The sequence below is a fragment of the Gallus gallus genome, chromosome 28 (genome assembly GCF_016699485.2).
Source record: "Gallus gallus isolate bGalGal1 chromosome 28, bGalGal1.mat.broiler.GRCg7b, whole genome shotgun sequence".
Taxonomy (NCBI): Eukaryota; Metazoa; Chordata; class Aves; order Galliformes; family Phasianidae; genus Gallus; species Gallus gallus.
This window is the reverse complement of record NC_052559.1, coordinates 3,881,989-3,907,314: the sequence shown is the minus strand read 5'-3', so window position 1 is coordinate 3,907,314 and position 25,326 is coordinate 3,881,989. Positions and strand designations below refer to the sequence as shown.

The 25,326-nt window shown below is 63.5% G+C and overlaps 4 protein-coding genes across 27 annotated transcripts in view; all 4 read left to right on the top strand.

The window, feature by feature from the left end:
• Positions 1 to 4,256, top strand: part of GATAD2A (GATA zinc finger domain containing 2A) — a 43,953-nt gene extending 39,697 nt beyond the window's left edge. For 17 of the 20 annotated variants that reach the window (XM_040653540.2, XM_046904580.1, XM_015300046.4 and 14 more), the window contains 2 exons: positions 38 to 221; positions 1,111 to 4,256. In XM_040653540.2, coding sequence (XP_040509474.1) covers positions 38 to 221; positions 1,111 to 1,241 — 315 coding nt within the window. In that variant the 3' untranslated portion in view covers positions 1,242 to 4,256. 20 annotated transcript variants of the gene reach the window in all.
• Positions 4,257 to 6,821: 2,565 nt separating this feature from the next.
• NDUFA13 (NADH:ubiquinone oxidoreductase subunit A13) lies at positions 6,822 to 7,904 on the top strand. Its single transcript, XM_015300117.4, has 5 exons — positions 6,822 to 6,946; positions 7,033 to 7,111; positions 7,235 to 7,306; positions 7,405 to 7,474; positions 7,726 to 7,904. The coding sequence occupies exons 1-5, from the start codon at positions 6,853 to 6,855 to the stop codon at positions 7,843 to 7,845; spliced, it is 435 nt and encodes a 144-aa protein (XP_015155603.1). The 5' UTR covers positions 6,822 to 6,852; the 3' UTR covers positions 7,846 to 7,904.
• Positions 7,905 to 8,434: 530 nt separating this feature from the next.
• Positions 8,435 to 14,323, top strand: YJEFN3 (YjeF N-terminal domain containing 3). Of its 5 annotated transcripts, none has more exons than XM_040653761.2 (6): positions 8,435 to 8,927; positions 10,754 to 10,862; positions 12,141 to 12,251; positions 12,352 to 12,465; positions 12,843 to 12,993; positions 13,475 to 13,849. In XM_040653761.2, the coding sequence occupies exons 1-6, from the start codon at positions 8,887 to 8,889 to the stop codon at positions 13,684 to 13,686; spliced, it is 738 nt and encodes a 245-aa protein (XP_040509695.1). In that variant the 5' UTR covers positions 8,435 to 8,886; the 3' UTR covers positions 13,687 to 13,849. The 5 variants fall into 5 exon arrangements, with proteins under 5 accessions (XP_040509695.1, XP_015155602.2, XP_040509696.1 ...); XM_015300116.4 differs by having other exon boundaries at positions 8,435 to 8,548; positions 13,475 to 13,832; XM_015300115.4 differs by lacking the exon at positions 8,435 to 8,927 and having other exon boundaries at positions 9,009 to 10,862; positions 13,475 to 14,323.
• Positions 14,324 to 14,462: 139 nt separating this feature from the next.
• Positions 14,463 to 21,064, top strand: CILP2 (cartilage intermediate layer protein 2). The gene is made up of 9 exons (XM_015300114.4): positions 14,463 to 14,556; positions 15,600 to 15,695; positions 16,142 to 16,414; positions 16,587 to 16,769; positions 17,314 to 17,472; positions 17,576 to 17,836; positions 17,926 to 18,034; positions 18,106 to 18,263; positions 18,367 to 21,064. Exons 1-9 carry the CDS (start codon positions 14,493 to 14,495, stop codon positions 20,757 to 20,759), a joined length of 3,696 nt encoding a protein of 1,231 aa, XP_015155600.3. The 5' UTR covers positions 14,463 to 14,492; the 3' UTR covers positions 20,760 to 21,064.
• Positions 21,065 to 25,326: the final 4,262 nt, after the last annotated feature.

Genomic DNA, 25,326 nt, shown 5'->3' with positions numbered 1-25,326 from the left:
CTCACTGTGCCTGTCTGACTGTCTGCTCTCTCTCCAGACTTCTAGCCAGATGTCTCGAGGCTCTGGAGCCCCGCGGGGAGTGTTGCATGCATTTAGCCAGTCACCCAAGTTGCAGAATGCATCGTCTGCAGCAGCACTTGGGAGTAGGCCAGGTAAGCATGCTGAGAGACCTGTCAGCAAGGGCAGCGCTGCCGCCTGGAAGAAGACTCCCATCAATACAGGTAGATTTTTTTCTAAAGTTTCTTTTCTTTCTACTTATTAGCTGCACTCTGTCCAACACTCGTAGCTCTTTGGGTAAGGATGCTTTCTCTTTGGCGCTTCTGCATGAAGGCCTGGCTGTCTCCAGGCTGTGCTCTCAGGGTGGGTGTTGGCACTTGGCTCCTGCTGCAGTTTGTGCTCCTCAAAGGAGGCACTCAAGTGCTGCCGAGCAAAAGGTGCTGCTTTGCAGGGTTGTAAGCAGCCTGGATAACTGTACTATCAGACTGCTCTTCGTTGGCTCTGTGCAGTCAGTGCCACACTGCTGGGGTTTGTTGTGCATTTCTGGGACATGAGTTTGGTCGGTTCACATCAAACCCCATCCAATAAGGGAACGGTTTTGCTATAGGTGAGGCTGCAGCACATCCTCACAGTGTTCTGCAGGATCTGAACCAACTGAAGCTGTTGTTTGGAACAAATTGAAAGTTAAACTCTAATCTAATCTCTCCTGTATGTAAGAATCTGACTTCAGAGCTGTTTTTTTCAGGTGGTCATTAGGATCTCCGGGAAGGAAGCAGCGTAGCAGTCAGCTCCGTTGTGATCTATGTTCATACTCTGTATTGAAATGGTTTATATTTTTTTCCTCCTGACAGCTTAATTTATCACTCCAGCACGATTTCATTGCAGAGAGCCCTAGTCTGCTCGAGTCTTCACTTCTGATACAAAACCTAAGTGCTGTTTGTTAGGGTGATTTTAGACCTTTGAAGGTGTCTGACCTCCTGTAACACGCTGCAAGTCACTGCGGGCCCACTTCAGTTAATCAATTCATGCAGGTTAAATGGGAGTGCTGCTTATTTGCCCCTGGTTTTACCGTGCTGTGACCTTCATTCTCTCTCCTCTTTTGTGTCTCCTCAGGTGGGGCTCTCCCCTTTGTGAACCCTAGTTTAGCTGTGCACAAGTCCTCCTCGGCAGTAGACCGCCAGCGCGAGTATCTCCTGGATATGATCCCCCCACGGTCCATCCCACAGTCTGCCACGTGGAAATAATGCAGAGGAACGCCCGAGAGGAAGACTTTCCTGTTTCTGCCATCCTTTTTATACCACACAACAGTGGAATCTGCTTTAATCCCAGCTGGATACGCCCCAGGCTTTATAGGATGCAAGAAGACCACTCCTCATCCCATCGAGTGCTGCTGTCCCTGCTATGAGAAATGACGCCGTGTGGGTGGGAAAGACTCGAGCTCGTTTGGTTATCAGATTCTTGTGATTGACTGATGATGAAGGCTGTCGGGGAAGGGGAAGAATTCTTATTTTTTGGGCTTTATATATTTAGTTTGGATTTCCTTTGTCACCAGCACAAGAGGAGGACTGAGTGACTCTCTGCCTTCGGTTTCTGTGTTATAACTGCACCGGTGATGGTTCACCACGGAGCACGGATGGCAGCCTGGGGAGAGCAGCTTCCACCGGTCCTGCAGACACATTTAGTGAGCCGAGTTCATGTTTGCTTTTCTTCCCTGCCCCTCCTCAGCCAGGAAGGCAGTTTACAGATGATAATGTTCCAAAATCCGCTGATGATGAGCTAATGATAAATAAGCGCAAACTGAAATTCCACTTGAGTCTGTTGTTTTCTAAGGGACTGGCTGCCACCAAAACTTGCCTGGTGGGTGGGACCCAGTGCAGGAGCCTCTCACTTCTGTTGGATTCTGTTTTGAATAGACTTTGAACTGTTGGTAGTCTAAGAATCTAATTTACTGCATAGACAAACACCTTTGTTCGACCTTTCTAATTCAGCGAAGAGCAGTTGGGCCTTTCATACGTTCCCAGAGGACTTAATGAGCAAAACTGTTTGGGATTCATTTCTTTTTTCTTTCTTTTTTTTTTTTTTTTTGGAGGTTTATTGTTGTTTTTGAGCAGTTTTACTCCAAATCCAGGAGCTGCAGAAGCTGCGCGCAGTCAGAAGGGCGAGCAGAGGGAGCAGACGAGGGGGGCATGGTTGGGGTCAACACTGTGCCCACCACTCCCCCCTTCCAGGCCCGCTCCCCGGCCACTGCAGTATTGCATTTTGATAGAGCTTTAGGTAACCCTGCTTTAAGGACAGGTTTCTACGTGGTTTTAATATATTTTGGGGATTCCACAGGTTTCAGCCCAGGTCCCTCAGGTCCGGTTTGTCTCCTCGTCATCTTCTCTCCTTCTTCCCTGTGCTTCTCCCAAATTCACGTCCCAATTCGAGTGGCAGAAAGACATGCCTTACTACTTACGTTGCATATCAGTGCTAGAAGTAGTGCTGATGAGAATTATTTGCAAAATTATATATATATCTATATATCTATATATAAAAGAAAAGGGGGGAGGGGGGGTACTACTCAGCCTCTACGCTGAATCTTATTTTCTTAGCAGCTGCTGTTAGATCTAACTCTGAAGCAGTCACTGTGTGGGGCCGCCCCCCCCCAGGTCTAACTATTGCATAGTGGGAAAGAGAACTCGTCCATTTTAGCCCCTGTTCTGTTGTGTGAATATCAATATTTAGATACTTTGGAAGCTGTTGGGTAGCCTAGAGAGCCTAGTTTTGCAAAATGGTCTTTGTTGCTGTATGAAGCCCTAGGATTTCCATTGGACTTTGGGTTTTTTTTCTCCTCCGTTTGTGTTACAAATGTATATTAAGAGCGAACTGGGCACGAGAGGAATTAATTGTGTTGGGTTCATTTTTCTTTTCATTCCGGGGTATTTTGGATGGGGAGATGTGGAGAGAGAGAGAGAGAGAGAGAGAAATGGAGTGCATTTTATTTTTGCACTTTGAAATATTACAGAGTTGTTTCAGTTCTTTACACGTGTGGAGTTTTCTTGTATTGTTTTTCTTTTCTCTCTTCTGACCAATGCCTGCTTTATCACCAAAACACGTCCAGATCTGATACCTGACCTGGGGATGGGGAGAGCGTTGGTCCAAAAAGAAGCAGCAAAGCTTCTCTCAATTGGAAATGCAGATGCTTTGGGAGGGTGGGAGGGGGGGGGGGGGGCGGAGTGATGTCTGCCTTCTGTGTCAGAGCTGGGAAAGGGGGAATGGAAAAGAGGGGCAGAAGTATGAAAAGCACCCGGGTTCAAAGCGATGTCAGCGCCCGTTTGGGTGCCGCCGGTTGGGCGCAGCAGCTCACGCTGTGGGGTTTCAGCACAGCCCATAGGGGAGACGTGGCACTAAGCCCAGTGTGATGGGAGAGCTCAGAACTGGAAGCAGGAAGCACGTAGCATCTTGCAGACGCTGCTCCCCCGTGGTGCTGGACCACAGTGAGCTTTCACTTGGTGAATCAGAGGGCCCCGTGAGCCGTATCCATTGGGGCAGCGTTGTTCCAGGGGGTTTGTAGCCAACAGATCCAGCCCAGCCATCACTGCTGGCATCCAGACCCGCTCTGACATCGTTTTTAATCCGTGGTTCTTGGAGCGCTGCAGGTAACTTCCGTATTTATTGCATGTGTCACTGCAGAGCCCTGGGTGGGTGCTGCAGCAGAACACGAGCGCTGCGCCCTGCTGCACGGCCGGAGCTGCGTGCTCTGCTCAGCACTGCAGGGTGGGTACCGCACTGCGGGTCGGGCATCTCCTCCTCCCCCTCCTCATCGCCCTGCCGGAAGAAGGGGGGAAAAAAGGAAAAAGCAGAAAAGCTCAATTGGATGGGATGTCCCAATAGTGGTGTTACGAGGTGGCGGTGCTGGGGGAGCGGCGGAGGCGGCGGCTGAGGAGCTCTGCAGAACAAACCTCTGCTCCTTCGTGCTGCCACGCGCTCGGATTCCCACCCCCGAAGGGCTCCCGGCCCCACAGAACTGTGGGGTGAGCTCTGAACAAAGACCGACCGCCGCTTGGCTGCACAGTGCTGCATGAGCTGGGGACGGTGCTGCAGGCTTCCACCTCTCCTGGGGAGAGGCTCAGAGCAGCGTTGGTTCTCGCAAGCCATATAACCTTTCTTGGAGACGTTGCAACGACGAGATTTTATAACACGGTAATAATGACAATGACTTATTGTACTTAGATTTTAGCAACTTGTGAAATAAACCCCTGATTTTCATTTGAAACCAGCGTTGCGACCTGGGAGCCGTGTGGTTTGTTAATTTTGCGGTGGTGGTTGTTTTAATTAGAGCCTCGTTTATTGCCCACGCGGCGCTCGGGGCGGCACTGTGGCCACGGGGCAGCAGCTGTGCTCCTCGTTGTGCCACGCATGGCATCCCTGCTGGGGTGCTGAGGAAGATGCTGGGTGAACCCCCCACCCCCTACACACACACACTAGGTCAGTGCTGTGGGTTTGTTTGCTTCGTTTTCCATAGAGACCTTTTATGATCGTTTTAGGGAGCGCTCCTTTACCTCCGGACTGTCAGACCTCGCCGTCCCCGCTTTATTTTTTGCTTACTAAGAGGAAAACGGCCAAAGGGCAGCCATGGATTGGGAGTGGGGGTGTGGGCTGCAGGGGGGAGCAGAGCGGGCCCAGTGGGCGCCACTGCATTCAGAGCCTTCATCACCTTTCAGGAGGAGAGGGCACGGAAGGCATTTTTTTAACGATAAAGATATAAATATATATATATATACGATGCAAAAAGGACCCGCAGTAGTGTTGGTCTGCTTAAGGCAGAGCTGTGCTGTGCATCGCCTTCAGCGGAATACTTTGCATTGTGCTTTTTTTTTTTTAAAGGAGAGGGGTTTCTAATCGTTAGCAGAGCGTAACAGCAGCGCAGGGTATGGTTCTGTCACTCGTATTTATTGTGACTCTAAATCTTCTGATTAAAAATATATATATATCAGAACTTAAAGGGAAAAAAAAAAGTCCCCACTGAACCCTGATCGTCCCGAGGGAGGAAGAACCCGAACTCAATAACTGTGCATTGTGTTGTGAGGGGGTTTTGGTGTTTGGATGACAATAAACAAGTGGACAAAGTCCTGTGTCCGGCTCTCATTGGGGCTCTGGGGAAGCGCTGGGGGGGTGGATTTGGGGTGGGGGTGTCATTGATGGCAGTGGTGTCAGTGGTGGTGATGGTGGTGTCAGTGATGATGGTGGTGATGGTGGTGATGGTGTCATTGATGGCAGTGGTGTCAGTGGTGGTGATGGTGTCATTGATGGCAGTGGTGTTGGTGTCAGTGATGGCAGCAGTGGTGTCAGTGGTGGTGGAGGTGTCAGTGATGGTGGTGTCAATGATGGCAGTGGTGTCAGTGATGGTGATGGTGGTGTCAGTAATGATAGCGGTGATGATGCCAATGGTGGTGGCAGTGCTGCTGATGGTGCTGGTGGTGTCGGTGATGGTGGCAGTGGTGGTACTGTTGATGGTGGTGATGGTGTTGTGTCAACTGTAGCAACGATGATGGCCGTGGTGGTGATGGTGTCAGTGATGATGGTGGTGTCAGTGATGGCAGTGGTGGTGTCAGTGACAGTGGTGATGATGATGGTGGTGGTGCCAATGAGGATGGTGGTGGTGGTGATGGTGTCAGTGATGGCAGTGGTGGCGGTGTCGATGATGGTGATGATGAGGATGGTGATGGTGATGATGAGGATGGTATGATGGTGATGATGATGGTGATGATGGTGCTGGATTCCAGCTGCTCTGTGGATCTCCATCTTTGCCCACTCCTCCCCCTGAGGAGTGCAGTCGCTTCCCCCATTCCCACACGAGGATGGGAAGGGGATGAGGATGAGATGGAACCAATGTGCGTTTTCAAACAGAACTGAGAAGCTGCGCGGGGACTCAGCCCTTCTCACCACGCGCTGCCCCGCACCCATCGCACTCCGTATCCGCGCTCCCATCGTTCAGCACAGACCGACGGACCCCACTCAGCGCGCGGACGACGGGGAGGGGGGGCGTTTTGGGACAACCAACCGCGTTTGGCGTCACAGAGCGGGCAGAGCCGGGCCGGGGGAGCCCCGCACGCCGAGCGCAGCGCTGAGCGGGGCGGACACCGCAGCGAAACCCCCAGGAGACGAAGGCCGGGCCGAGCAGGAGCGCAGCGCCGCCGTTTGCTGCTGGAGGCGCATCGCACTCCCGGCGCTGCTCGGATCGCACAGCGGCGAAGTTATGGAGCAGTGATTTGTTTCCATTGCGGGGGGATCATTTCAGCATCCGCGTTTGTGAATACCAACGCATTCTGAATGCAGAGCGCTGCTCCCCCCCCCCCCCCCCCCAGTCCTTCACACCCCACTTCTCGGGGTCCGTCTCAGCACAGCGCTTCGACCCCCCGCACGCAGCGCTGCCCCCCCCTCCCCTCCGCCGCCATCTGCACTCATTAACGGCCGCCGCGGGATTAGGGCGCGATTAGGGCTTAAGGGGGCGGGGGGTGGGGGGGTGACCTCGATCTGCAGCGCGGCCGTCCGCGGGCTGGGGGGGGTCGGGGGGTGCTGCGCTCCGAGCGCTTTCGGTGCGCGCATCTCCGCGCGCGCTTTGTGGCACACGCTGTGCTGCTCGCGTGCTCGTTCGTGCGCGCACAGTTCGGCGTTCGCCCGCTCGGGGGTCGCGCACATTCAGCTGCGCGCTCCGCTCCGGGTGGGGCCCACCGACTCCTCGGTGCCGTTTCCCCTTTAAGGCCGCCGCGCTCAGCTGGAGGAGCGCGGGGTGGGGGCGCTCTGACGCAGCGCCGCCACCGCGGAGCGCTTCCGGTGAGCGCGGCGGAAGTGACGTAGCGCGCGGCGGTTGGGATGGCGGCGCCGAAGGTGAAGCAGGACATGCCCCCGCCGGGCGGCTACGGCCCCATCGACTACAAACGGCACCTCCCGCGCCGCGGCCTCTCAGGTGGGGGGGGGCGCCGGGAAGCCCTCCGGGGGCGGCCGGGCGCGGTGCTGTCGGTGCTCGCGGTGCTCCTAACGCGCCGCCCGCAGGTTACAGCCTCTTCGCGCTCGGCATCGGCAGCCTCCTGCTGGGCTACTACACCATCATCAAGTGGAACCGGGAGCGCAGGTGCGCCGCGGCCCCCCCCGCTTCCTTCGGGCCTTTCCCGGTCCCCCCCCCCCCTCTCTCCTCACAGCCCCTTTCCCTACCCGGGACATTCCCCCCCCCTCCCCTGACCGCGTCCCCCCGCAGGCGGCTGCTGATTGAGGACCTGGAGGCGCGCATCGCGCTGATGCCGCTGCTGCAGGCGGAGGCGGACCGCAGGTATAGGGGGGGCGGCGCGGGGTTCGGCCCCGGGGGGGGGGCGCGGCTGTAGTGTGGGGAATTCCCCCCCCCGAGCAGCACTGATCGCCCTCTCGCAGAACCCTCCGCCTCATGCGGCAGAACCTGGACGAGGAGGCCAAGATCATGAAGGACGTCCCCGGTTGGAAGGTTTGGGCTCGGGGCGCTGCGGGGGTGGGGGTCCCGCTGGGCTCTGTGCCGTAGGACCCACACGGAGGTGGTGCAGCCGTGGGTCCGGGGGGCGTCTCTTTGGGTGGGGGTGGGTGTGGGTACTGCGCTGCCGGGGCTGTGATGGGGACATCCGTTTTCCTCCTCGTCCGGTGTCAGCCCCGAGCTGAGCTCAGTGCCGGAGCCCCTCAGCCATCCCCGCGTGTCCCCTCCAGCGCTCTCTGCCCCCCCAGGTCGGTGAGTCCCTGTTCCACACCGACCGCTGGGTGCCCCCGACGGTGGATGAGCTCTACTACCTCCGCCCACCTGCTGAGATGGACAACGAGAAGTTCGGGCTGCAGTACTATGTGTGATTGGCAGCCCCGCGGGGCTGCAGGGAGCTCAGCATTAAAGCTGTGTCGGTACCCGGCGACCTCTGTGTGCTCCGCTCCTTTCTCCCTGCTCGGAATCCTCACGGGGCTCTCCCTGCCCGGCAGCATCGTGAGGCTGCAGCAGTGCCGTGTGGGGTGGGATTGGGGTGCTGCCCACATCTTCACTGCTGGGGCTCGTGGTGGTGGTGGTGTTGGCAGCAGGAGAAGGGCTGTGAGGGGCTGCTGTTGCCCTGAGTGCCCACCGTGGGGGCTCAGTGCTCTCTGTGGTCACGGTGGGAATGGGTCTCTCGGTGTCGCGGTTGTTGGGGTTTGGAGGTCCCAAGGAGTGCAGGGAGTGGGGCTGAAATCCCGCTGGGTTCTGCTGCTTGGAAGAGGGAAGGCTCTGTGTCCTTGGAGGGCTCGGGCGCCCCTGGCGCTTCCACGCTGCCCGCAGGGTTTCTCTGCAGCCCTCCCGGCAGCACCGCCCGCGGGGGACAGAGGGAGTGGGGGCCGCTCCCGGTGGCGGGGGGAGCCCGGGTGGGGCGGGGGCAGTCAGAGCCGCCTCCCACCGGGCGGCACCGCGCAGCGCCGTGGGGACCGTCGCTGCCGTTGCTCCCGCAGGGCTCATCCCGCTCTTCCCGTCCCGGTCGGTGCCCACCATGAGCTCCGTTCCCGGTCCCTCCCGGGAGCCCCCGCGCTACCTCAGGTGAGCCCCGCACCGCCCCTCGGGAGCCCCGGGGGAGGCTGCGGGGGTCCCGCACCGTGCCCCGGGTCCTGCCCGGCGTGGTCCTACGGGATGTGAAGGGGATCCGGGGGGACTCGGATGCTCCGGACCCACGGGGCGGTGCTGGAGGGTCTCTGGGTCCCAGGGGAGGGAGCGGACCCCACGCTGCTCCTCTCCGGGCGGGGACGCGGAGCCCTCACGCGTGTCCCCCGGGGCGGTCCCAGCCCGGCTCCTCACTCCCCACCCCGGGAGCCGCGGGGGCGGAGGGTGCTGGTACCCAAATAGCCGCTGTTGCCAAAGCAACCGCATCCCGGGTCTCCATGGCTGCGGCGGGGACGGCTCCAGCAGCGGCAGCCCCGGGGTGGGGAGCGCGGGCCGAGGGGGTCCTGCAGAGGGACGGGAGAGGGGCGCGAAGCGGGGGTGGGGGTGCACGTGGAGCTGAGGTATCAACGCGGGACACGGAGGGGGAGGCGGAGGAGGGGAGCAGAGCCGCAGGGTGCAGCCTATGCCCCGTGGGGCTCAACTCATTCCTCGCTGCCGAGGAGGGGTCCCGGAGCGCGGAGTGTGGGCAGGCGGCGATGCCTGGGGCTGCTCTCGGCCGTTCGCACCTCCCCCTCCTCCTTCTCCCCCCGGTGGGGTCCTGGCCGCCTCCAGCCCCGGTCCCAGCGGGAGGCACCGGGCCGTGCTGGGCTCTGCCGGTCCCGAGCCGGGATGTGAGCGGCGCCCGCGCCCCGCGCTGCCCCCCCCCGGTCCTACAGCGAACGCGGAGCGCGAAGTCCGCAGCCGGAGGGGATGTGAGTGCGGGACTGCCGCTCCCCGGGCGGGCGCTGAGCCGGGAACACGGAGCCCCGCGTGTCCCCCCCCGGGGACGGTGCCAAAGCATCGGGACCGAGCCTGGGCCGGGGCCCAGGATGCTTTGCCAGCAGCAATTACGGGTAATGTTCTCCCCTGGATCCAAAGCGCGGATTTTTGTCAGAACTTCGCCTTCTGTTCAGTGAGCGCCAACACAGCTGCGGTGGGGCCAACCCCCGGGGGCTGCTGCTGCCAACGCGGGGCGGGGGGGGGACCCCGGGGCTCGGTCTGTCCCTGCGCCCCCCGGTTTGCCTGCAGCGCCTCGCTGTGGGGCCGGGGCCGGGCTGGGGCTCACTAGAGGGCACCAAAGGATTGGGGACGGGATGGGATGGAACAGGGCAGGATAGGACGGGGTGGGATGCGTTGAGGGTTGGACAGGACGGACGGGGCACTGAGGGCTTATGGGGTCTGAGGGAATCCTGGGCTGTAGGTGTCTATGGGGTCAACCAGCACCCCGGGGGCATGGGTTAATGGGATCTGGCAGGGTGGATGGGGATGGGGTCTGCAGAGTCTATGGGATCTGCCGGAATGACCACCGTGTGTCACACCTGTAGGGTCTGTGGGGTCTCGTCAGACATCCAGGGGTTGGCTGTGAGGTCTGTGGGGTCAGCCTGGCTGGTGTGAGGCCCCCGGCACCATATGCCCAGCAGGACCCCCTCCTGCCCCTCCAGCTCCCAGGGGTGGCTGCACCACACCGCTGTCCCCTCCCAAAGCTGTACCACTTAAGGTGTGGGGGATGCACACACTCAGCATCGGCGCTCCGGGTCCCATTGCAGACCCACCGCGCGCCCCACAGCTCCGGGTCCCCCGATCCCACAGCACCCACGGGTGTTGGCGCAGCGCAGTGCTGGCGCTCCATGGGATCTCACCCCGCAGCCCCGGAGCTGACATCGGTCCTCCCAGGGCTCGGATTTCTCTGTCCCTTCAATAACAAAAGCAACGGCGGCGCGTTGGAAACGGCACATGTTGTTCCCATCCGCGGCGCAGGTGAGCCAACAGATGTGAGCAATTATGGTCCAATTCCGAAGCTCCCAGCCCTGCCAGCTCCCGGGCTCGGCAGCGGATGAACAACCGCAGCATTGTTCAGCTTTATATAACAGCCCAATCGTTCAGCCCGGGGCCGCTGCCAGGGCCGTGCCTCGCACGAAAGGCGACCGCGACCCCGCGCCGCGCGTGCCCGAGCCCTGCGCTGCCTTTGCTCATCCTGCCCCGATCCCCCTCCAACCGTGGGCGCCCCCTGCCCCGAAACGGCGGCGATGTCCCCTCTGCGGTGCCCCGTCGGCTGGGGACGGAGTGGGGTTGGCGGGGGTCTCACGGCTGCCCGCTGCCCCGCAGCAAAGCGGAGGCGGAGGCCATCGAGAAGGAGCTGCTGGAGGACTACCGCTTCGGGCGGCAGCAGCTGATCGAGATGTGGGGACACGCCTGTGCCGTGGCCGTCACCAAGGTGAGGCGGCCAGCGGGGCTGAGGACCCCCTTTGTGGGGGGGGGCTTCACTGCTGGCTGCTCTGCAACCCCCATCCCATCCCATCCCATCCCATCCCATCCCTTGGTTTCCCAGCCTTGGTTTTGCCCCAGGACCAGGGAGGGGACTGAGCCCAGCAGGCAGCGCTGCTCTCCCCATCCCCACCGTTCCCAGGGCTGCAGCTTCTCTATTACTTTTTGCCACTGCTTTTTGCCATCCTGTTCATGCCTTCCCCCGTGGTGAATTGGGCTCACCTGAGCCCTTATGTCCCCCGCAAGGGAAGCTGAGCCCTTCCCCAGGTGCCCGGCATTGGCACAGCTCAGTGCTGGGGGTGAGGAGGGGGAGGCGGTGATGCTCGGGGCAGTGTGGCTGAGCGAAGGTGCAGCATCAAGGGCAGCTTTGTGCTTCACGAGGGCAGCAAACACCGCTCCCGGCTCAGCTTTTCCATGTGAGGTGTCTGGGCCACGCTCTGCCCTCCCCTTCTTTCAGGGCACAGACTTTGTCGGAGGAGCAGAAGTATTTGGGTGTTGGAGTTTCGACGCATCCTGTGGTCGGCAAGGCTGGCGCAGCCCCACATTGCAGCATCCCAATAAGTGGGGAGCGCCCTCCTCCTCCTCCTCCCCTCCTCCTCCTCCTCCTCCCCTCCTCCTCCTCCTCCCCCTCCCCGTGGGGTTGGGAAGCACACAGGAACAGCTCCCCCTGACCCCAGCCGTGCAGTACCCCCAGCATCGTCCCCTCCCTGCGCTCCCCCCCGTGCATTCCTGGGAGCCACACGGCAGCTGGAAGCGCAGCTCCGGGGCCGCAGCCAAACGCTGCAGCGGGGCCAGGGCTGGGTGAGCGGGGTCTGTCCAGCGGCTGCGGACTGGCGGTGCCTCACGGGGCTCCGGGGTTTGGATGGAAGCAGGAGCCAGGCTGCGTGAGCAGGAAAAAATCTGTCAATGGATAAACAGAGCCTCCCTTCGCCAGCTGCTGGTATGTGGAGCGCGGCCGCCTCCCAGCAGGCTGGCGGGGAGCCCCGACCCACTGCGGGCACCTGCCCTGTCCCGCCATGGGTACGGGCCCCGAACCACCGTAGGCACCTTCCCCGTCCCACTATGGGCACCGCTGTCCCCACCCCATTGTAGGCACTGGCTCCGTCCCACCTCCCACCTACTGCTACCCAGCATCGCATCCGCACCACGGGTCCCCCCAAGCCCCGGTGCCCTTCCCCTGCTGCCCCAGCACTGGATGACGCAGTGATGCCCCACTCCTCTCTCCCAGGCCTTCCCACTGCCATCCCTCCCACGGAAACAGCCCACAGTGCTGGTGGTGTGCGGCCCTGCGCAGAACGGGGCCATTGGGCTGGTGTGTGCACGGCACCTGCGTGTCTTTGTAGGTATCTCTTCTTCCCCCCCCTCCCCTCCCCTCCCCTCCCCTCCCCTCCCCTCCCCTCCTCCTCCTCCGTGGGGTCCAACACTGCTCTGCTGTGCAGGACTATGAGCCCACCATCTTCTACCCCAAACGCTCCCTGGACCCCCTGTACCGGGACTTCACCACTCAGTGTGAGAAGATGGACATCCCCTTCCTGTCGTACCTCCCCACCGAGGTGAGTCCCCCCACCCACAGTCCCCACTGATGCACTTCGGGGTGTTATGAGGATGCTGATCTCCCCCAAATCCACGGGGCTGAGATCCACGCATGCTGCCGGCCCTGCCCACAGCTCCGGGGCTGCTGTTGTTGTTGGAAGTGTTGGACTCCCTTGGAGGAGGAATGTGACCTCAAATCGCTGTCCTGGCCACGCTGCGTCCCCCTCCCTTTGCCCAGTGGGGGGATCTTTTGCAATTGCTGTGCGCATCCCATTCAGCAGGGAAAAGGGACGCCCCCACGGGCAGCATTTCCGTGCTCTGGGGTTGAGTGGGTGGGTGGATGGGGGTCTGGGGAGCTTGGGGACCCCACATCTGCCCACCGTGTCCCCCCCTCCAGGTGCAGCTGATCAATGATGCCTACAATGCGGTGGTGGATGCAGTGCTGGGGGCTGAGGCGGAGCTGGGTGAGGGCAGGGGGCCGTGTGCCGGCATCCTTGCCACCCTAAAACACGTCCGCATCCCCATCGTCAGCCTGGACGTGCCCTCAGGTATGGGGACCCCCAGGGTAGGTTTTTCACCCTATCTGCCCCTAAGAAAGGTGTCATCCCCCAGTGCAGGAGGGGTGGGGACAGCTCTGGGACCCCCCACTGTCCCCAGGTCGGCAGCATCCCCGCGGTTCCCTCTGAGTGCTGCTGACGGCTGAGGATGCATTCAGGGCATCTCCAACAAATAACCAACTCCCCGAACTGAGACATGATGTAATTTGCAAACACCCGGGTGTCTGGTGGCCAGGCCTGGAATTGCCATCACCCCCCCATTCTCCCCCCCCTGCTGCTGGAGGAGCAAACAGGAGCCCTGGGCACAGCTGCTGGTGAATCCCCACCAAGCACAACCCCGCACCGTGCCAGGACGCAGCCGGGGCACTGCGGGGCAGCGATGCTTCTGGATGCCCCCACCATCCCCATCCCCATACTTCCACCACCCCCTGCCCCCCCCCGACCCCCTCCCCACGTCTCTGTGCCGTTGCAGGGTGGGATGTGGAGGCGGGCAGCAGTGGTGGGATCAGCCCCGACGTGTTGGTGTCGCTGATGGCCCCCAAGCAGTGCGCCCGCCGCTTCCTGGGCCGCCAGCACTTTGTGGCCGGCCGCTTCGTGCCCTACGACGTGCAGAAGAAGTTTGAGCTCAACCCACCCGACTACCCGGGCACTGAGTGTGTGGTGGCCCTGCGTGCCCCGCAATAAAGTGCTGGGACTGCTGGTTTGGTGTCTGCGTGGGGTGGGCTCCGTTGGCCCCGTTGGTATCCGTGGGGCGTTGTCCCCGTGGAGTGGTGCCGCTTCGGGTGCAGCCCCCTGGTATGGGGCTAACAACCCCAGGCTTTGATGAAGGGTGAGGATTAATGGTGAGCTCTCTGTGCCAGCTGATGGGGAGAGGGCGTCCGCAGCCCCAGAATGATGTGGGGATTGGGTGGTCCCAGAAGTCCCGCTTCCAGGAGCCTGAATGTGGGGACCTGGAGATGGGGCCGCAGTTTGGGGTGATGCCTCCACTCCCCCTTTTGCTGGGGGCTCCCCTCCTGCCCCGGGGGGTGCTGGGGGCCGTGGGCGCAGTGAGTTGCTCGCGGTCTCAGCTGACAGCGGCACACGTGGCCCAGGTCACAGCATGGGCACCCACCAGCCGTGCCCATCCACAGCAGTGCCAGGCAGCGCTGGCACCCCGACCCTGACCGCATGAGCTCAGAGGAAGGGCCTTTTTCATCTTTTTTCCCCTTCCCTCCCAGCTGCATTCCCGAGTGCATCCAATTTTAGCAGCTTTGCAAAACAAGCCCTCAAGTTTCCCGGGTTGGAGCGGCGCGTGGCAGCGCGCGGTCGGCTCACGGGGAGGGCTCCTTCCCGCTTCCCTGCTGACACGGGGCCAAACGCGGCGGAGCTGACGGCCCTGAGTGCCAGGATCCGATTTCTGCTGTCTGCTGGCGCGAGGGGGAAAGCCCTCCTATATAGACCTGCGGGGCGGCCGCGCTCGCAGTCGCGGGTGGAGCGGTGCGTGGGCAGCAATGGAGCGGCTGCTGCTGCCGGCCCTCCTGGCTCTCGCCGCCTTTTGCTGCAGCGGGGCAGCAGGTAAGGAGATCTCAGCCTTTGTAGCAGCATCCCAGGGACACAGCTGGGAAAGCCCCTCCTGCTCCCCCATCGTGGTGCAGCGCAGGGCCGGGGGCTGGGGGTGGTGTTGGGCAGATGTTTGCTGAGGCCAGATGTCAGACAGCTGCCCGGAACGTCTCTCCTGCGAGCAGGATGCGTCGGCGATGCTGAGGGCTGTGCTGCCCCATTGGGGCGCTTCGTCCTCCCCGGGGGGTTGGCGGAGGGGATGTGCCCCCTGCCAAGGGGAAAATCCACCCCCCCAGCAGGACAGGGGCTGCAGTCCCCGCTGCTTGGCTGCGCTCTGCCACCTGGCTCTGCCGTGTCCCCAGGGAAAGGGGACAGGGGTGGCATTGCAGCTGGCAGAGGGATGTTCTCCGTGGGGTACCCACCGCGTGCCCGCGGTCCTGGAGGCCACGTCCTGCCTGGGGTGACAGCCACCCATGGGGCACACATCAGCTCACCGCAGACCTCCTTGGGCTGCTCTGGGTCCATCAGCTCTCCCCTTTGGTCGTCGTCCTGCAGACATCACCGCACAGCCCCGCGCATCCCAGCTCCTCTCTGTGGGTCCGTTTGTCCGTCCCGCTGCTCGGTGCCCATTGCATGGCTGCAATCCCAATTACTGCACCCAGCTCCTGCAAGAGGGGATGTCCTGAGCTGACCCCTTGGGGTGGGGTGCGGGGGGGACTCGGGCAGCGAATCCCCACCGTGCCGCCCGCTTTCCTGCTCACCCAGCCCCAGGCTGCAGTGCTACAGCCCAATTTCCTGCTGTGTCTGCTCTGGTTGCTGGGGGCTGATCATACCGTGGCCTCAGTGAGGCAGCTCGTCCCCCCCGTGTCACCCTGGGGCAGCATTTCCAGCATGCAGCCTCTGCTCCACTGCCACCAAAGCCTTCCCCGTGCCCCCCACCCGCCCCGTGCCTGGAGGAGGATGTGATTTACAGCACGACATCGGTGTCTGTGGCTCAGTGGCAGCCCTGGGGATGGGGTGAGCCGATGTTGGGGGCTCTCACTCTGTGCCCCCCACAGAGTCACTGGAGAACGACTCAGAGCCCGGCAAGAGCGATGCACCGGGGAAGCCCTGGAAAGTTCCCAGCCCAGAGGAACTCGACCTGAACACGGCAGGTACAACCACGGAACCACGGAGCAGTCCCTGAGGGACACCACACCATGGGGACCCGGGGGACACCAAACCACTGGGGACACCGTGCCACCGGGGACACCACACCATGGGGGACACACAGTCAGGGCGGTGCAGGGACACTTCTACTTATAGCACCCAAAGGGGTTGCGCAGTGCAGTGGCCCCCATACCACCCCACTCCCCCTGGGGACATCACGCTTTTCCATGGCACCATCCCCTTGCAGCAGGGATGTGGTGGCCACCCCCGAGCTCCCTGTATCTCAGCACCCGCTGCTTCTGTCTGCTCATCCTTCCCCTCGCAGCCCCCATTTGTCCTCACGGAGCCGTCCCCGGGATGTCCCTGCCCCTTCCCCACCCCCGGTGGCACCCGGGGCCACATCGGTGAGCTCAGGGACGGGGGCTGTGCGCTCATGGGGGGCTCCATGCAGGCGGAGGGGCTGAATGGACGTCGTGGTTCAACATCGACCACCCCGGGGGGGACGGCGACTACGAGAGCCTGGATGCCATTCGCTTCTACTACCGCGGGCGCGTCTGCGCGCGACCGGTGGCCATCCAGGCGCGCACCACCGAGTGGGAGCTGCCCCAGGACGTGGGCGAGGTGGTGCATTTCAGCCCCAAGAAGGGCTTTCGGTGCGTCAACAAGGAGCAGCCGCATGGCAAGACCTGCTCCAACTACCACATCCGCTTCCTCTGCCCGCTGGGTGAGTGCCGACCCCGGCCCCGACGGCACCTCGGGGGGGGGGGGGGGGGGGGCTTCGAGCCCATCGTCCCTGGACGGCACCATCCCGAGGGAGAAGTGCTGCTGGAGTCGGTCCCGGGGCGGTGGGTTCCCATGAGCCTCCCCCACTCAGTCACCCCTTCTGCCCCCCCCAGAGCACATCTTCTGGTCTCACTGGTCCTCCTGGAGCCCCTGCTCGCGGAGCGCCTGCGGGAGCAGCGGGACACAGAGCCGGCGGCGCCGCTGCGTTAACGCGCAGGCGGTGAGCGCGCTGAAGGAGCTCAAGTGCAGGGGCAAGGCGGTGGAGCGGCGGCCGTGCAGCACCGGGCCCTGCCCAGGTACAGACCGCCCCCCTCCCTCACGCACGGACCCGACCCCCCTCCCACGGCTCCACCTGCCGCCTCCTGTTCCTAAAGAGATGGAGGAGACGGCGGCGGAGCCAAGCGGCGGCCCTTCCCCGGCCGCAGGAATGTCGGCACTGGGCTGCGGTCTCCCGTGCTGGCTCTGCTGGTGAAGGTTCCGCGTTCCCCTGCACCACCCCCCTCCCTCCGCCGGCTCCGAGCCCCACGCGGGGTCACGGGCCTTCCTGCGGGGCCGCATCCGTGCAGCGGCCGCCCCCACGCCCACGCGGCACGCCCCGGGCGCAGCGCCCCCGCCAGCGCACCGTCGGCTTAATGGCAATCACAGAGGCTGCGCTTATAAAAATAGCTTGGCAGGGGCCGGGGGGCCGGGCTGGGGGTTGGGGGGCCGAGCCGGGGGCTGCATGGGGCGCGGCAGCCGCATGGGGCCTCGTGGGGTGGGACCCCCCTCGTGCCTGCATCTCCCATCCCCGTGCTGCGGGTGGGCAGTGCTGCTGCCCGACGTCCCGCCGTCTCCCCGCAGAGCCGATGTGGACGGAGTGGGGCGCGTGGGGTCCCTGTTCCCGCAGCTGCGGCAGCACCGGGACGCGTGTCCGCCGGAGGAGCTGCCAGAACGCCCGGAAGCTGCTGTGCGCCGGACACCCCTCCGAGGTGCAGCAGTGTCCCCCCACGCCCTGCCCAGGTACCTGCCCTGGGGACACGGGGACGCCGATCCCTGTCTCCCCCCCTCCCGGCTCGGCCCCGATGGCGCTGAGCTCTCAGCGCCGTGCCGTCCCGTCCCGCAGCCTGCCCCGAGCACACACTGCAGGGCGCTGTCGTCTCCGCCACCGGTGCAGCGCTGCCCGGAGCCCGCGTCTACCTGGAGGGGCGCCCGCCGACGCTGCTGGCGCGCAGTGACACGCGTGGGGCATTTCGTGTGCCTGGGCTGTGCGTGAGCATCGGTGCAAACGTCAGCGCCCACCGCGATGGTTTTGCCCCAGGACTGACATCTGTTGTGTCCAACGGCTCCGGAGCGTTGGTGGCACACATCGTGCTGCAGAAGTTGGGTGAGCACTGCGCCCCATGGATGTGCCATGGAGGGATGCGGGGAGCAGGGAGGGCTTCACAGCCGCACCCTCCGGTCCTTCCCCTGCAGAGAAGCCCTACATGGTGCTGCACCCCACGCCGAAGGTGCGGGTGGCCGGGCAGGAGGTGACCTTCTGCTGCAAAGCCTCGGGGACACCCGTGCCCAAGAAGTACTACTGGTGAGTGGGTGTGGGCAGAGGGGACGGGGAGCACCCGCCGCGTCCCCACTCACTGCATCCCTTCCCTGCAGGTACCAAAACGGGACGCTGCTGGACAGGACGGCACACCGGTACAGCAGCCGCCTGGTGCTGCGGGCGCTGACACCGGAGCAGGCGGGCAGCTACCACTGCAAGGCCAGCACCGAGGCCGGGGCCATCCGATCTGCGCCGGCACAGCTCACCGTGCTGGGTGAGAGGGGATGGGATCTATGTGGGGCAGGGACACGGTGCTGGGAGCACGGGATCTGTATGGGATAGGGGGCCTAAAACCCCTCTCTGCCCTCTACCCCCAGCCCAGGGCCAGCAGAGCTGCAAAGCAGCACCAGAGCCCAGCCTGGTTGAGCTGCCCGCCGAGTGCCACCGGGATGCCGGTGCGTCCCGCTACTACGACGTGGGGCACTGCCCATCCACGCCGTGTGCCGGCAGCCCAGCCGATGGGCAGCGGTGCGGGGCGGGCGCACGGCGCTGCTGCGGGGTGCGGCGCATGGAGATGCGGGAGATCCGCTGCGGTGGGTCCGTCCTCCCCATCAAAGTGGTGGCCAAGTGCGGCTGCGGGCCCTGCGCACAGCCCCGAGTCCTGGTGCAGGGAAGGGTGACGGCGGCCGACACCGGAGAGCCGCTGCGCTTCGGGCAGATCTTCCTGGGGAAGAAGAAGATCGGCTTCACCGGTTTCCAGGGCTCCTTCACCATCGAGGTGCCGCCCGACACGCAGCGCCTGGTGGCACGCTTCGTGGACCGGCAGCAGCGCCTGGTGGACGCCGTCAAGGTGCTGCCCTTCGACAGGCGCGGCGGCGCGGTCTACCAAGAGGTGAAGATGATGCGGAAGAAGGAGGCGGTGGAGCTGGATGCTGGGCAGACCAACGCCATCCCGCTGGGCGAGGCGAGCGGCCGGGAGCCCATCGCTGAGCTCGTCATCCCCGCCGGAGCCTTCCTCCGCCCCTCCGGGGAGGTCTTCGGGGGCACCGTCAAAGCCAGCGTCACCTTCCTGGATCCCAGGGACATGGCCACGGCGCGCGCCGCCTCCAGCGACCTCAGCTTTGCCAACGCCGATGGGGAGATCGTGCCCCTGCGCACCTACGGCATGTTTGCTGTGGACTTTCGGGATGGGGAGTCGGGCACGGCGCTGCAGACGGGGCCGGTGGAGGTGCGGATGGACGCGGGGCAGATCGGGATGGCGGAGCACCTGCGGAAGATGAAGCTGTGGTCCCTGAACCCCGAGACCGGGCTGTGGGAGGAGGAGGGCGTCCTCCGCCCGACCGAGGAGCGGCGCGGGAGGAGGGAGGAGCGGACCTTCCTGGTGGGGAACATGGAGATCCGCGAGAGGCGGCTCTTCAACCTGGACGTGCCGGAGGATCGCCGCTGCTTCGTCAAGGTCCGGGCCTACAGCAACGAGAAGTTCAACCCCTACGAGCAGCTGGAAGGGGTGGTCATCAGCCTCATCAACCTGGAGCCCCAGCCCGGCTTCCCCGCCAACCCACGGGCGTGGGGCCGCTTTGACAGCGTGGTCACCGGCCCCAACGGCGCCTGCCTGCCCGCCTTCTGCGACGCGCGCCGCCCCGACGCCTACACGGCGTACATCACAGCCACGCTGGGCGGCGAGGAGCTCGAGGCCGTGCCCTCCAGCCCCAAGCTCAACCCCAACGCCGTCGGGGTGTCCCAGCCCTACCTGAACAAGCTGGGCTACCGCCGGCTGGACCACGACGACCCCGACATCAAGAAGACGGCCTTCCAGGTCAACGTGGCCAAACCCGACCCCAACAACATCGATGAGACCAACGGGCCCATCTACCCCTACCGCAGCCTCAGGGAGTGCGAGGAGGCGCCGGTCAGCGCCAACCACTTCCGCTTCTACCGCGTGGAGGTGGACAAATACGAATACAACGTGGTGCCCTTCAAGGAGAGCGACCTCACCTCCTGGACCGGCGACTACCTGTCCTGGTGGCCCAACCCGCAGGAGTTCCGCGCCTGCTTCATCAAAGTGCGCATCGAAGGGCCGCAGGAGTACATGGTGCGGTCGCGCAACGAGGGCGGCAGCCACCCGCGCACCGTGGGGCAGCTCTACGGGCTGCGCGACGCCCGCAGCGTGCGGGATGCCATGCGGGAGGGCAGCTCGGGCGCCTGCCTGGAGTTCAAGTGCAGCGGGATGCTGTACGACCAGAGCCTGGTGGACCGCACCTTGGTGTCCGTCATCCCGCAGGGCAGCTGCCGCCGCACGGCCGTCAACGGGCTCCTGCGGGACTACCTGGCGCGGCACCCCCCGGTGGCCGACGCCAACAACACGGCCGCCTTCACCATGCTGGCGCCGGTCGATCCGCTGGGGCACAACTACGGCATCTACACGGTGACGGACCAGAACCCGCGCCTGGCCAAGGAGATCGCTATCGGCCGCTGCTTTGACGGCACGTCGGATGGTTTCTCGCGGGAGATGAAGTCGGACGCGGGCACGGCCGTCACCTTCACCTGCCAGGAGCGGCCGGCGGGGCGCGAGAGCTTCTTCCAGCGCCTGCTGACGTCGCCGGCCGAAGCGCTGGATGAGATCCGGCGCGAGATGGGAGCCGGGGAGCTCCGCCGGGCCCCCCCCGAAGTGCTGGACTTCGCCTCCGGCGTGCGCGCCCTGAGCCCCGCGCCCCCCCCCCGGACCCCCGGCAGCCGGCGGAGAATGGGCCGCGTCCGGGCGCAGCAGTGAGCGCCGCAGCGCCGCGTCCCGCTCCTCCCCCTCGCTTATACCCGTGCTCATTTATAACGACCGACGGGGGTGGGATGGGGGAGACGCCGAGAGGCGAGGGGACGCGTCCGGTGGGGATGGCCCCCCTGCCCAGGGACGTCTTTCCAAGGGGAAGGCAGGGAGGTGCCCCCCGACCCCCGGTGCTGTCCCCTGCCCTCGCCCCCAGCCCCACGCGGGGCAGCTCGTGGTGCTCCCCCCGGCCGTAGGACGTGGCCCTTCGGGGGTTATTTAAAAATAAAGAGAAAATCCGCGGGGGTGAATGCAAATAGGGCAAAGGGATCGATGGGGATCGATGGGGTCCCGTGTGCCATCGCGGGGGCTGAGGGCAGCCTCGGTGCTGGCTGGGTGCTGCAGCCGCCGGGGTGGGTGAGGAGATGTGGGGTTTCTTTCGGGGGAAAAACAAAACCCAAGGGTTTGGTTGAAAAGCCCTTTTCTCTCTCTTGCACCCGCCTGGGTGCGGGCAGCGTGTTGGGGTCACCGGCCTCAGCCCCCACAGCCTTCCCCCCCCCCCCCTCAGCACTGCGCTGCTCCTGCACCCAGCCCAGACCCCCCTACCCCGACGTTTGACCTCGGGCACGTGTTTCGCCCCAGATTCCATTTTCCCAAGAGAAACCAAAATCGCTTCTTCCGACCCCCCCTTCCCCCCCCACCCCATCCCCAGAAGGGCTGGGCAGCGCACAGGGGGCGAAGGCAGGACTGAAGGATTGTACATTATTTATTACAAAATATACGGTTGTGTTTACACCCGCGTGGCTTCTGGGGTTCCTTGGGGTACCCAGAGCTGGGGGGCAAAACGGAGAGCATGGACATCCCCATCACCCCCCACACCGTCCCCAGGATGGGCCGGGGGTCCCATCCCATCGCTGTGCCGTAGTAGGGTTGGCCCCGTGGCTCCCCCCGCCCCGCACCGTAGCACCGTAGCAGCCCGGCCGCTGCTGTTTGCCTTGGGTCGGCTGCAGGCTGCTGGCGGCAGCGCAGCGCGGGGGGGGGCCGACCAGCCCCACAGCCGGGGGACGTGGCAGCCCCGTCCGCAGCGCACCCGGCTCCGATGTGCCGGGGCACCGCTGGCACGGGGTCAGGCGGCGTGCAGGACGCGGGGGGGGGGGGGCGGATCGTGCGGGTGTCCCCCAGCACGTGGACCCCTTGGCGGGCAGCAGCCCCGCGCCCCCGCCCCGCCCGGGGGATGCTGTAATGGAACAGCACCGTCCGCGGGGCCAAAACATCCCCTCCTGCTCGCGGGACAATGTTTCCCTTTTAAAACACGCTTTGGCCGCACAGAGGCATTTTTTCCTCCTGCCGCTGGATGCTACCGCTGGCGAGATCAAAGGGGACGGGGCACCCGGGGGGACGCGGGGGGGGGGCTGTGCCAAAACCACCCCTGGGCGCTTCGGCAGCCAAAGCCCGGCCCCGCCGCTCCGCCCGCAGGGGAAATGCCGCGGACGCGTCGGATGCTGCGGCGGGGGGAGCGCTCCGTCCCCGCGCGCCCCCGAAACGCCGAGATGCGAACCCCATCCCCTGCACTGCCCACCCCGGGGGGGGGCGCTCAGCGCCACGTCCCCGCAGCCGAGGAGGGGGGGACACATCGGTGGGCGCTGCCGTTGTGGGATGGGGACGAAGTGCCGGCGGGTGGGACTGCTTTCCGCCGTCTGCTCGGCTCGGTCGGGGGCAGCAGCTGCCGCGGGGTTGAAGGAAAGCGCTCCTGCTGCGATTTCTGACGAAAGGGGATGAAAAATGGCAAAAGGAAGGCAGGCAAAAAAATTAAAGAAATAAAAGATGTTTGCGGCGATTCCATCAGCAGATCCGAGCCTGCCCCGAAGGCTTCGGGATAACCGTCCTCCTGCGAGCGGGGGCCGGGGGGGCTCCTGGATGCTCCTCCGTGGCTGCGCTGCTTCATCCCCGCACCGTCCCGCACTCCTCTCGGCGCTGGGGATCGGGAGAGGGCCGCGAGGGGTGCTCGGGGCTCCCCCCCCCCCAACCACCGTCATAGAGGGACGGGCACGGGAGGTCCGCGCTGGGTGTGCGGCCCAACCCCGCATTCCCGACGGCTGGAATCCCGCCCGGGGTCAGGGCCGGGCTGGGGGCTGCGGCCAAACCCTCCCGGGACCCCCCCTTGTGCCCTCACACCCATCCCGGCTGCACCCGCACCGCACCCTCCGCCCGCCCCGGGGGTACCAAAATACCCCCCCCCCCCCCCCCGACCCCTCCCGATGCAGAACGCATCACTGCGGTGTGGGGCAGAGTGCAGCTGAGGACCACCGCCCCCTCCTGGGGCTGTTCTGGGGTGCCGGGGGGGGAGGGGGGGACACGGATTGCTGCACCCACTGATGGAGAGGATGGAGAGCCTGGGGGGGCTTTGCTGCAAAGCAATGGTTTTGGGGTCAGAAGTGCCCTCTTTTGGGGAGGATGGGGATGGGGCTGATGGGGCACAGCTCTGTTCCTGTCCGGGGGACAGCGGTGCTTCTCACCCCCATCCCCGATGGGTGCAGCACCCATGGGTGCCCCCGAGCACATCCCGGTGCTGGCAGAGAGCTGAGGTTGCACTGAGCAGAGCCGTGGGCTGGAATGTGACTTGGGAAGCAGCTCTCCCGCTTCTGGGTTTGGTGGTTTGTTCTTTTTTTCTTTCTTTCATTCTTTTTTTTCCCTTTTCTTTTAAATAATGGAAAATATAATGAGAGCGCCTAAACTGAAATAACAAAAGGCGGCGGCCAAAAAACTCCAGCCCGAAATAGGAGAGAAAGCCACGTTCCAGGCTGCGAGGGAACACACAGACAGGGGATGAAAGCCGCAGGGAACAGCAGGCGCTGCACGCTGCGCTCGGCCCCTCACTGCTCCCGGGGGGGCACAGCCCCGTTTGTCCCCATCTCCCCCCACACTGTGCTCATTGCGGCCCCAAATGTGCGCCACGCGTCCCAGCAGCTCCTCTCCTTGTGCCACACTTGGCCCCTATGGGGGTCATGGCCATGGGGTGGGGGGGCGGGGGGGGGCACGGAGGGCTCTCCTGCCCCGCAGCGCAGCATCCCGGGGGGGGGTCCATATGTGCCGTGGGAGGTGCCAGCTCCGTCCCCACCCATGGCAGCTCCCGCTGCAGAATTCCTGTCCGTCTGGCCAAGAGCTGCGGCGCTGCCGGGGCAGGAGGAAAACACGCGGTGAGCAGCGGGGAGAGCGGACCCGGTGGCCCATCCCAAAAAGCTGAGGCACGGCCACAGCCCTCCGTGCCCCCCAACCCCAACGGAGGGGGCCGTCAGATCCCAAATCCGGGCGAAAAGCAGTGGGGGTCGTGAGCCAAAACGCGGCCATGGGTGCAAGGTGAGAAAACGGCTTCTGGATGGATCCCGACCTGAAACGCATCCCCGGCCCCAGAAGTGCCCTTCGGGGCCGCATTCCGCCCGCAGTCACTTTTCAGGCCGGTGTGAGGCGTTACGTTCCCATCTCCCACTGCTCCCTACGGGCAGCTGCTGGAAAACACATCCAGCCCCATTCTCGGGCTATTTTTGAAACCTTTGGCCTTCGCTCACCCTCAGGATCCCATAAATAACAACGGCATCGCATTGAGGGCCCTTGTGCCGACAGCTCAGCGCTCTGCCAGAGCCCTTCGCTCCTCCAGATGGCAGAGATCTGACTCAGAGCTCCAAGTTTGGTACATAGTTGTGTGTTTTTCATCTCAGCGCCACAGTTTTGCTGCTTTCGGTTGTTTTGGTGTTTTTATGGGGTGAACCGAAGGCATAAAAACATGAGCTGAGGTTGCGGGGAGGGGGGGACTGGGGGCAGAGCATCCATAGGGCTGCTGGGTGCCAATGGGAGGGCACTGGAAGGGGTGTCATGTCCCCAGCCCTATAGCCACCACCCCACGTGGAAGCACAGTCCAGCTGTTGGCCTAACCCTATCCCTATCCCTATCCCTATCCCTATCCCTATCCCTATCCCTATCCCTATCCCTGTCCCTACCCATCACCACCACGGCCACTAAACCACGTCCCAAAATCCCACATCCCTTCTCCCATATCCAGGATCTCACAGCCACCACCTCATAATCCACATCGCGCACCCCATACCCAGCATCCCTCATCCCATAGTCCATATCCAAATACCCAACATGGCATATCTACATCCCACGTGGCGGATCCCATATCCAGCATCCCTTATGCCATACCCAATAACCCCTATCCACTATTCAACCCTGAGCACCCGACACCCCAATTGCCCCATCTCCTAACTACCCCATGCCCTGATTACTCAGCTACCCTACAGCCCAACTACCCATCGCCCCATTCCAGCACACCCCATACCTTAAGTACCCCCATATGGTTTTGCCAAACCCCAAACATCACACGTCAGATTTCTCCATATCCCTCTGCCCCCTCCCCCGGGGAATGCTCTGCCCCACTCCCACTCTCATGGACTCCCTGCAGCCCCCAGCCCTGCCTCCCACCTCCCACCCCAAGGACATGGGGATGGGACAGCCCCCCCCCACAGCTTCCCCAGACACAGAGCGCAGGTCAGCCCCAATGCCATCCCGTCCCACTGTCCCT

Coding starts and splice junctions, on each gene's coding strand:
- NDUFA13 (XM_015300117.4), top strand. CDS start 6,853: ATGGCGGCGCCGAAGGTGAAGCAGGACATGCCCCCGCCGGGCGGCTAC. Junction 6,947..7,032: donor CCCGCGCCGCGGCCTCTCAG/GTGGGGGGGGGC, acceptor CGCCGCCCGCAG/GTTACAGCCTCTTCGCGCTC. Junction 7,475..7,725: donor AGGACGTCCCCGGTTGGAAG/GTTTGGGCTCGG, acceptor CTGCCCCCCCAG/GTCGGTGAGTCCCTGTTCCA.
- YJEFN3 (XM_015300115.4), top strand. CDS start 10,482: ATGAACAACCGCAGCATTGTTCAGCTTTATATAACAGCCCAATCGTTC. Junction 10,863..12,140: donor GTGCCGTGGCCGTCACCAAG/GTGAGGCGGCCA, acceptor CCTCTCTCCCAG/GCCTTCCCACTGCCATCCCT. Junction 12,466..12,842: donor TGTCGTACCTCCCCACCGAG/GTGAGTCCCCCC, acceptor CCCCCCCTCCAG/GTGCAGCTGATCAATGATGC.
- CILP2 (XM_015300114.4), top strand. CDS start 14,493: ATGGAGCGGCTGCTGCTGCCGGCCCTCCTGGCTCTCGCCGCCTTTTGC. Junction 14,557..15,599: donor TTGCTGCAGCGGGGCAGCAG/GTAAGGAGATCT, acceptor TGCCCCCCACAG/AGTCACTGGAGAACGACTCA. Junction 15,696..16,141: donor ACTCGACCTGAACACGGCAG/GTACAACCACGG, acceptor GGCTCCATGCAG/GCGGAGGGGCTGAATGGACG.